Below are 11,000 nucleotides of genomic sequence, written 5' to 3' on the forward strand. Positions count from 1 at the left end.
ACAATTAAAGAAATGGTACAAAGTGAGCAGTGTAAAGATTGAAGTGTGTTGAAATTCAATATTTTTGACAAATTTATTTAGAAAAACCAAACATATATACATACATAAGAAACATATTATAAACCTATAACAGCATAAACATAATAAACATTAATCATCGATTGCGAAGTCTTCCATGTTGTCCAGCTAGTTTCTTGTCGGAGAGGCAGGTGCGGCTGGTGAGTTTCTCTTGTTCAGGACTTCCTTCCATACGACGTTTCGGGTGTGGGTTGGATTCTCAGGAGGCAGCAGGACCTTCAACGCACTTTGACGCTTGACTCTTGAAAACGCGACGTAGAGCATTCCGTGCACGAAGACAGTTGTGAGGAGAAGCACGCCGACGAATTCGAATGTTTGGCCTTGTGGCTTGTGTATCGTAATGGCGAATGCTGGAGTAACTGGGAATTGGTGCCGTTACATAGTTGCGCCAACCTGTGATTTGCTGGAGTCGAGCGTGATCCTTGGAAGGTGTACTTGTCGGCCTGCGTGTTCACCGGTGATTATCTTAGCCTTGATGATGTTGTTGCAAAGTTCGGTGACAATCAATCGTGTTCCGTTGCACATTCCTTCAGAGACGTCCAAGTTTCGGAGAAGCATGATGATGGCGTTCTTCTTGAGCTTCAGATTGTGTGGAGGCAAGTCGGCGATGTTGATCGAGTTCAGGAATTCAGGCACGAATTGAATTCCCCCTTCATGTTGATCCTTTACCGAGACGAAACTTGTGTATGTCTTCTCTTCGCCTGGAAGCATAGCGATAATCTGCTCGTTGATCTTGTCCTTATCGTCGTTCAATGGTGCAAGAATAGCGCGATTCTTCATTGCTTCGTAGATCGTCGCCTTCACGGTTTGTAAAGACGAGGTGGACATTGGGCGGTTGTACTCCGGCTGCGATTGCGAGCTGGTTGGTTTCTTCGATCACTTCTCTCATCATCATAAACAATTGGGCGAACGGGTTGTTAAAGCGCATGATCTCCTCGAGTAGTTGCAATAGTTCTTGGCTTAACTCTCGGTTGAGCTCAGATCGCGCAGCTGTAGCCTCGTCCGGGTCCATTAAGTACATTTGGGCAAACTTCGGCTGTTCAAATCCACCTTGCGGGTCTTGAGTCGGGCACGTTGCCAGGTTGATCTTGTGATGGACTTGACCGCCGGCGCTAAACGTGTAGATTCCATGTTGATTGACGGTTCTGTCGTAGTCGACTTTGAATGAGGCAAGTGCAAAGCAGGCGTCGATGTTGCGTATCCTTCTGTTGTCGTGCAAATAGAAGCGCTAATTCGTTTGGAAATTCGGGCATTGGTAGTTTGATTCTTCCATGTAAGCAGCAGTCGCCAAATGAATCTACGTGTATTTTGTTCTTCACTCTTTCTTCTGGGAAATGCAAAGCGCCATCGTGGATGCAAGCGACGTTAAATGGACCAAGACTTTGATATTCCACGTCGGAAGTTGCAGCATTTTTGTAGGTTGACACAGGCCGAGATTTCGCAGCTCTACGGAGTCTTTCATTACGGCGGCGTTGTTCCTCTAGGCGAATGTTGCGGCCCCTCATTGTTTCGTTTTTTCGTCTGCGTCTTTCATAATCGCGGTATTTTTCTCGTTGAGATGCATTAAGTTCCATCAATATATCCGAGATTCGTTCCTTGCTACGCTGCTTGACTGCTCTTGTCGGGCGCAACGGCGTTATCATCGGGTCTTGGATATTCAAAGCGTGCATATTGGTCGAAGATGTGAAATATGCGGCTTCAGATGGTCCCGACATGTTCAATTGGTCACTGTTTACAACGAATTCGTAAATTTGCTTCCGTTCATCCGCTTCTTGAAAATTCTTGTCCAGGAAAAGGCGTCGATGAGAGAGGTATTGTCGAGCATAAAAGACGATGTAAACTCCGCAGGAAGACGCGTCATCTTGGTGGTTGTAAGCGTTGCGAGGTTTCACGATGCATCCTTTCAGCTTTTCATTCGTAACAACGGTATTCAAAACGTGTCGCAGTATTTTTCTCAAAACAGCATCGATGGGCAGCGGGTTGTCGACTGGATCGCAGACCAATAGTTGACGTTCTCCATAGCTTGCTTCGTAAATTCCTAGCATCCAGTGCTCGCCTCTATCCATTTGAGCTCTCTTGTGAATGGGAATGAGTAGCACGTCGAATCCTTGTTGAACGCCGTATAGATAGTTGGAAGCCTTGTTCTGGTGGCTGATATCGTTGAAAAGAGCCATTCCTTCATAAGCGCCATCCGCTTTTGTAACGTAGAAGCGTTCGACAAATTCAGGGTGAAGTACGGCAACTTTGACGGTCGGGTAAGCTTGTTCGGCGTAATGGAGAAGCATTCTGACAATGACAGTATCTTCTAGTTGTCCATTTGCGGGTAGAATTGAGTTGATCGCTTGTTGTTCCAAAATTCCGGCTCCTTGAAGAATTTCATGTAGAGGTGCGTTCTGCATGTTGAAAATGTAGCTTGAAATCTGATGAATGTTGAAATGTCGGACTTTGTTGACGGTGATTTTAACACAAAAGTTGAACTTTTCTCCACTTTGATAAATGTAAACTAATGCGAACCTTACAATTAAATTATTAATTCCTACGTATATTATTGGTTTAAGTTGTCGAAAATTAATATTTCAATTGTAAGGTTCGCATTAGCATACATTTATAAGAGTGGAGAAAAGTATCTATAGCCATTATGGCGAACTAATAAAGTTTGAAAATATCCTATCTGTAACTCCGAACTGCTCGACCGTAGCGCTTCAAAACCGGCGCCAATCGATTCCTCGTGGCCAAAAACCCCAGACCCCCAAGTTTACCGGAGTTTATTAATTCTGGGACGATTTTCGACTTGGCAACCATTCCTCGTATTATAGTATAAGATAAAATAACTTCAAAATACATGGCAATGAGAATTTGCTTCAGCCTAAAGTTAAAATTCTTTTTTTATTTTCTCCTTAATATATTAGTGGTACTAACTCTATAGCATCTGTTGGTGCTTTTACGAATGAAATGTAAAAATGAATTTTAATTTTACATCTATCCACTTGAAGAAAGAAAAATTTTTTTACATGAAAGAAAACATTTCTAAAGCGTCAAAAAGCAGAGAAAGTAAGCATCATTATTAAATATTTATAAAAAAAGAGAAGATAAACTATTTTTTTTAGATGTGTTATGTAATCTATATTTTACATATATGTTTATATATATATATATATATATATTACATAACACATCTAAAATAAAAATAACATTTTTAATTTTTATTGATTAAAATAATTAAATTATGATTTGATTTATATAAACTTGATTTAAATTATCTCTTTTTTTTTTATAAATATTTAATAATGATGCTAACTTTCTCTATTTTTTGGTGCTTTAAAAATACTTAATAATGGTGCAACCTTGCCTGTTTTTTAGCACTTTAAAAATATCTAATAATGGTGAAACCTTCCTCGCTTTTAGTTCCCTTCAAAAAATACCAAATCATGGTGAAACCTTCCTCCGCTTGTAGTTCTTTTCAAAACACTGATTTTTGGTGCAACCTTTCGCTGCTTTCAGGTTCTTTCAAAATACCCATTTTTGGAGCAACCTTCTCTCGTTGCTTGGAGCTAGTGAAAGCACCAATATATAGTAAAACTGAGCACCAATTTATGTAACCAGCAAATGAATGCCAGTGCTTGGAGCAACATAGCTCGAAATTTTTGCAGTGTATGGTGGTCAAGGAGTTGGCCTCGTACCGGGAAGATCACGGGTTCGCTTCGGCCATGAATGCGTAACTTATTTATCTGTCCTCATTGTGTCGTTTGGGCGACATTCATCCAACTGCATGGTACCCACGATAAAGAGATTATTTGAAAAGTTAGATACATTGAGCGATACCAATTTTTTTTTCAAGAAAAAAGAATAACGAAATTCGTTTCCTCGAAGAAGTGACGTCAGTTATTTCGTTACTTTGACAAAATTTTTACTCGAAGCATATACCAGGAAACGGTTTCGTCAAAAACGAAGAAAGTTTCGTGAAATTTGAGTATCCACTTATTTACAGTTTATATTGCTTAATTTTTTTTAATAATTTTTCAAATGTACAAATTTCATCATGTACGTATATTTTGTACTTATTTACTAAAAAAATCTATTAAAATATTTTTTTTTGAATTGCATTGTATTTAAAAATATGAACTCAAAGAAATTTCACTAGCAAAATTAAAACGAGGAAATTTCTATAACCAGCTCCCTTCCTTGAGAAAAACACCCAGTTTCCGTTGTTGAAATGGATTTTAGAAAAATTAGTAGAATTGACACTTATTTTATATAATAATATTATTACATGAAGCTTCCAAAATTAATTTGGGAGTACACAAAAGCGCCCAGAATAACGTCTGATCTAATAATCTGAGTTTTACGTCCTAATACTCAATATTAATGGTTCACATGGGTAACCTCAAATACGCTAATTAATTTATGCAGATGATATTTTAAGCTACGATATAAGACCCAAAAACATACGTTATCGGAATAAGCATACTTTTTCCAGAGGGATTATATATTTTTCATGCCTTCAAAATAAAAGCCACGACATGGTCTCAATAGTTTGGTCAGGAGAGAGCTCCAAAGCTTGGACTCCTTAAAGTCAATTTTATTTCTTGTGAATTTCGCCATAAGTCGAGAAGTTTTTAAACGAACTGAATAATATTTGGACACGGTGATAAAATTCGTCTGTCCAAAGATAATTCCATGCAAAAAATAATTTTTTTGTAAATATTTATTAATATGTTTAATAATGGTAGAAAAATAATTTCGCGCAAAAAAAGAATTTTAGCAAATATATAATATTTTATTTAATAATAGTCGAAAATATTTTGAATTGTGTGATATACAATTTTTACATCATTTTGAAAAATGAAATTTTACGAGGCTAATTTCAAAATCTGAACTCCATCCTGAGAAATCAAATGCTAAATACACGACTTTTTTAAATTGCGATTTTTCTGAAAATATTCGACCGATTTCGCTCAAATTTTGTATTTTGCAGTGTAAAATAACGTTTTCTGAAATGATGTTTAAAATTGTAGAACTTACAGTTAAAACTTTTTTCGCCTTTTATTACAAAAAATCTTAAAAATAATAAATATTTACTAAAAGTTATTCTTTGCATAGAATTATCTATAGTAGATAAATAAATTTTATATTTGTGTGTAAATCTTTCAATTAACTTCAAAGTTTCTCGAGTTATGACTAAATAAGGAAAAAATGAAATTGAATTTAAGGAGCTTTGGACCGCTCTCCTAAACAAACTGTTAGCACCATATTTCACAGATTATGGTGACATCCTAAATTTCGGGGATGAGAAGTCGGAGTCCATCGAAAAGAAGGTTTATTCAGAAAAAAGTACGTGTTTATGTCTGATTTCGTATCTTAATGCATCATCTGCACTAATTAATTAACATGCGACCCCATCGAATCATTAAAAGTGAATCATAGAATAACTTTTGATCATTAGATCAAAAGTTATTCTATGACTCCATTTTTTTCAGGTCCGTTTCATTTTGCACTGTAAATTGTAATACATGTTACAATCCAACACTCAATGTCATTTATTTTTTTGTTATATTTCAAATATAAAGATATATTTCAGAAGCTAAAGAAATTTTTTTTAGATGGGAAGGATCTGCACTAATGGTATTTTTGTTCACTCAAAATTGTAGGTAGGAATAGAAATTGTGAATTTTACTTCATTGAATTTCGTCTCCCACTAAATTTTTACCCAATAGTTCTCATGTGTAATTTTTATTTCACATAATTCATGTGTATTTTATACTACGCGTAATCTTAGTATTAAAGTCTCCATACCTTTAATATATGCATATATATATATATATATAGGGAGAGAGATTTTTAATGAGAAAACGAATTTAATTATTATATTAATTTTGAAAAAAATATAAAAACATGTTTTTTTTATCTGTTTTTAACGTAAAGTCATGAATTAATCATTTTTAGCACGTAAACCACATCTGCCACCCCACTAATTATGAAGATAACAAGCAAACTGTAATCAGTTATACAACAGTAACTTTTCATTTTAAGATCCCTTAATTTATCACTGTGACAAACCTGGGGGTCACGACAATCAAATGATATAAGTGATATAAAATTTCCTTTATGTCTACTTATTTTGATTTCACTTTTTTTCCTTAGACAGATTTTGCTTTCACTTAATTTTATTAAATTTTAATTAATAGAAATCAATAACTACAAACTTAACCACAGCTTGCTATGAAACTTTAATTTTAAAAAGTAAGGCAATAGTAGTTGATGTGTGTATAATGATAAGAGTCGTAAATATGCTTCACAAAAAGATATCACTTTGAATGTCCTGTGATGAATGAAATATCTACTTGGCATTTCTGGACATTGGAATAAAATCAATTAATCATTTAAACTCTTTGGTTGATAAAATTGGTCGTTTCAGATACCCCGCTCCATTTGTAATTCATCACTCTCAACTTAATTCCGCTTTCTGCTTTCAAATCCTTAATTTAAGGAGAATTTGACTTCCTGACTTTTATAATTTTACAAATTACATCTCCATTGTTGTGAGCTAGATCTAGCAATTCTATGTGCCGAAGAAGAAAAAGAAAAATTTTAAATAGTCAAAAATATTCTGTAAACTAATGTTTGATATAATGAAATAAAATGATAAAAAAATAGATGATTGACATGTTTATGTAAATATACTAGGGGGCTAAGCCCCCTGTTCGCTATCGCTCACCAGCCCCCATGATTGCTTCGCAATAATTGTCCTTTCTGGGCAGAAAACAGTTTTTCTACTAAAGTTAAAATTATTCCCTTAACATTGTATATACTAAAAAGGAATTCTGTTTGCTTACTCTTGTGCCTCTATTTCCCACGTCCAAATATTACTAATTAGTATTAAAAACATTTAGATCTCTTGGTGAACAGAGGTTATTTCACGAAGTAATCATTTTTTAAAATAACATTTATATTCTTATGACATTATTTTGTACAAACAAATTTGATGAGTTCACAACCATAATTTAATATTTTCGCTAATAATAGCAGTATTGGAAAATAACTTTAAATTAGGGATACAAAAACATTTAAAGGAAAACAATACCTTTACGACTTTTGTTAGTTTTATGCTGATGTCAACCAAAGCAATACTGAAATGAATGAGGAAAAACTGGATCCGACCTCATGAATTTTAGGTCAATAGAAATGCACGGACAACAATGGAAAAATGCGACACCATAATTAGACATTCTCAAAATAAAATAAACGTGTGGAACTTAGCTTTAGCTGGTAAGTTTAGTCGTAACAACTTAGCAAGTAGTTATTAAAAACTATTACTTTTTCAAACACGTGCGTTCTCAACTTTAATTGGCTGTTTTGTGCGTCACTAACCGAAAGTCTTCTGTGATTGGCTATTTGTTATCATTTCATTCTCTTCTTATATTATATAAATATATATAATTTATACTAAATGTATTACTATCAATAATATTTTTATTAATAATACTTCTATTAATGATGCTAGTTCAAAATAATTTCTTCAAATACAGAAAGTCATGAATGTTTGACCTGTGTATTTATTGGAAAATTGTGATAATTACGGCTACGAAATCGAACATTATGGCCATTTGTGGTAATTATATCTATGAAGTAGGACTGCCGTGTCCATTTGTGGTTATTGTAGTTAAAAACTCAAACATGATAGCACTTCGTGATAATTAAAGCTACGAAGTCGATGATATTGACCATTTGTACAATATAAAGCACTTTCGTAACCAATTTCTCTTGACTTAAAATTGCGCACATTGTGCCGAAATTTTACTTAAAAACCTATTTTAACATGAGGTTGTGTGCTTTAAAATCAAATATTCGAAAGTTTTAATTATGAAATTGAGGGGGAGGAACCCTCTCATATTAAGTTGAAGACAACTATAACAAAAATAAACTTAAACATTTATTTAACAACTGAACATAACAAGCTAAAAACAGAAACATAAAAATTAAGTAAGACTGTGTGGGATAGAGACTGAGTAAAGTTCGAAGCTTCTTAAATACTGGGGCAGTTCCAAGGTTGCCGATCGTGTGTTTGTAATCCCGTTGATTCTTTTGGCGCCTACGCACCATGCCTGGCGCCACATCACTCCCCACCGGAGTTTCATAGTCGTCAGATTCTGAAACGAACTCTTCTACCATACCGAGTAACGTACTTCTTTGGGTCCGGTACCTTTTCTGGCAAAGGAGACTCGGTAGTTGTAGTTGAAGAAAGGTCAGACTGGCAAGGAGAATCATCGTGGAATAAAGTATGGGGCTCGTCCACTGGCAAATACGCTGGTTTCAACCTGTCAATAGAAATCCACTTTTTCTTCGTAGAGATCTGCAAAAGACAGATTTTAGATTTTTTCTTAAGAACTGAATATGGACCATCATACGGAGGTTGTAATGGTCTCCGTACGGCGTCATGTCGCACGAACACATGCGTACAAGTCTGAAGATCTTTTGGTACATAAACGACTCGTTTGTCATGCCAAACAGAAGCTACAGGCTTGACCTCACTAAATGCCTTACGCAACTGGGAAATCAATTCAGACTGCGAGATGTCATTTCCCGAGTTAGTAAAGAACTCTCCGGGAACTCTCAATGTTTGCCCATAGACTAACTCAGCAGAAGAGAAGTTCCAATCCTTCCGAACAGCAGTCCTCAAACCCAGGAGAACTAGTGGCAAATTATCAAGCCAAGAATCTGTAGTATAGCACATAAGGGCTGCTTTTAATGTTCTATGAACGCGTTCAATCATCCCATTGGCCTTAGGATTGTATGCAGTCGTACGAATAATTTCAACACCCAGAATTTGTGCTAATTTCTTGAAAGTGAAGGAATCCAGTTGTCTTCCCTGATCATTTGAAATTCTAACAGGAGCACCAAACCGTGAAACCCAATTAAAAATCACTGCTCGTGCTACTGTATTTGCCGTGATATCTTGTAGAGGTACCACCTCAACCCATCGTGTAAACCGATCAATTAAAGTTAAGCAGTACTTATATCCTCGACACACCGGTAATGGGCCAATCAGGTCCAAATGCACGTGCTGGAACCTAGCATTAGGCACAGGAATTTTACCCAATGGTGATATAACGTGTCGATGTATTTTAGCCTTTTGGCAACTTAAACAAGTGCGACACCACTGAACAATGTCTTTTCGAATTGAAGGCCAAACATATGTACTACATAACTGTCTTAAAGTAGATCGGGCACTGATGTGTGCAAGGTTATGTACAGAATCGAAAATCATTTTTCGAAATTTCATGGGTACATACAAACGAGCACTAGGTTGGGAGACATCAAAATACAAATTTACATCAGAATTAGGCAAAACAATTAATTTAAATTTAAGATTAGTAACATCTGTATTTTTTAAATATACCTGCAATTCCTCATCAGTCAACTGCTCAGCTGCAATTTGCACATAATCAATTTTGTCAGGAAAAGCAATTTCTTCTACCCTTGACAAAGCGTCTGCCACTAAGTTTTCTGCGCCTGCTAAATATCGTAAGTCACAAGTAAACTGTGATATAAATTCTAATTGTCGTAAACGTCTAGGAGAGCACTTTTCAAAACTTTGGGCAAAGGCGTGTGTCAAAGGTTTGTGATCAGTTATAACATGAAATACCCTTCCTTCCAACATATAACGAAAATGAATTATTGACAAATAAATCGCCAAAAGTTCTTTGTCATAAACAGAATATTTAACTTGGGCATTATTTAACTTTTTGGAGAAAAAGGATAAAGGTATATAACCAGATTCAGTTTTTTCATGTAAGGCGCCTGCTACTGCAATGTCACTAGCGTCCGTAAACAGTACTAACTGGAAATCAGGTGCCGGGTGAGATAGCTGAGTAATGTTTACAATACTTTCTTTGCATTTTTCGAAAGAATTTTCTAACTCTGCAGTCCAGTTAATAGTTTTACTATCGCCTTTTTTCCTACCCCCAAGTAAAGCGTTTAACGGGGCATGCAATTCTGCCGCTTTGGGAATAAATCTCCTATAGAAATTTAAACACCCAAGAAACCTGCGTAAATCTTTTAGAGTTTTGGGTTTAGAATAGTTAACAATTGCATCTACTTTATGTGGTAAGGGTTTAACACCATGCTCATTTACTAAATGTCCAAGGAAGGGTACTTCAAAAGATCCAAACAACACAATAGCACAATATACAACAGCATTTAAAGTTCGTATATTCAAATTCAATAACTACTAATTAAAGTCTCTTACAATAATGTTTAAAAATTTCAGTCTAACATTATACAATAAAAAGATATTACTATACATTAAGTTTAAATTTTAAGTAGTGCAAAGCAAAGCAGTTGACCAAATAAGAGAGGAAATTGTACATTACCAAATTCAAGCAGTTATTCCAAATTGTAAAACAACGGATCATAGCGTATCCAAAAACATAATAAACACAAGGGTCACCAATTGAGGGGAGGAACCCTCTCATATTAAGTTGAAGACAACTATAACAACAATAAACTTAAACATTTATTTAACAACTGAACATAACAAGCTAAAAACAGAAACATAAAAATTAAGTAAGACTGTGTGGGATAGAGCCTGAGTAAAGTTCGAAGCTTCTTAAATACTGGGGCAGTTCCAAGGTTGCCGATCGTGTGTTTGTAATCCCGTTGATTCTTTTGGCGCCTACGCACCATGCCTGGCGCCAAAAAATAATACATTGAAATAAAAGTCTATTACCCCCAAGTTATGCCAATTTCTATATTAAGCAACAATTTCTGCGAATAATAAACGTTTACTACAAAATTCGTTACCATATTATTGTTCCACATTTTGTCCAAATGTATTAATTTTTTTCAGATTTCTGACTGTTATTTTTTCTCATATACAATTATTTGTAAAACCGTGGGAAGTATACTTGCCACCAACTTCCACG

The 11,000-nt window shown here is 35.3% G+C and overlaps 1 protein-coding gene across 1 annotated transcript; it reads right to left on the reverse strand.

Moving 5' to 3' along the window:
- Window positions 1-453: 453 nt before the first annotated feature.
- LOC147814382 (uncharacterized) lies at window positions 454-906 on the reverse strand. The gene has a single exon (XM_087155426.1). It carries the CDS (start codon window positions 904-906, stop codon window positions 454-456), a length of 453 nt encoding a protein of 150 aa, XP_087011552.1.
- Window positions 907-11,000: the final 10,094 nt, after the last annotated feature.

This window comes from Parasteatoda tepidariorum, chromosome 2, assembly GCF_982258835.1.
Source record: "Parasteatoda tepidariorum strain Cologne lab strain chromosome 2, Ptep-v5.0, whole genome shotgun sequence".
In the NCBI taxonomy this organism is placed as follows: Eukaryota; Metazoa; Arthropoda; class Arachnida; order Araneae; family Theridiidae; genus Parasteatoda; species Parasteatoda tepidariorum.

Excerpts from the sequence above, each read along its gene's own strand:
- LOC147814382 (XM_087155426.1), bottom strand. The coding sequence starts at position 906 with ATGTCCACCTCGTCTTTACAAACCGTGAAGGCGACGATCTACGAAGCA.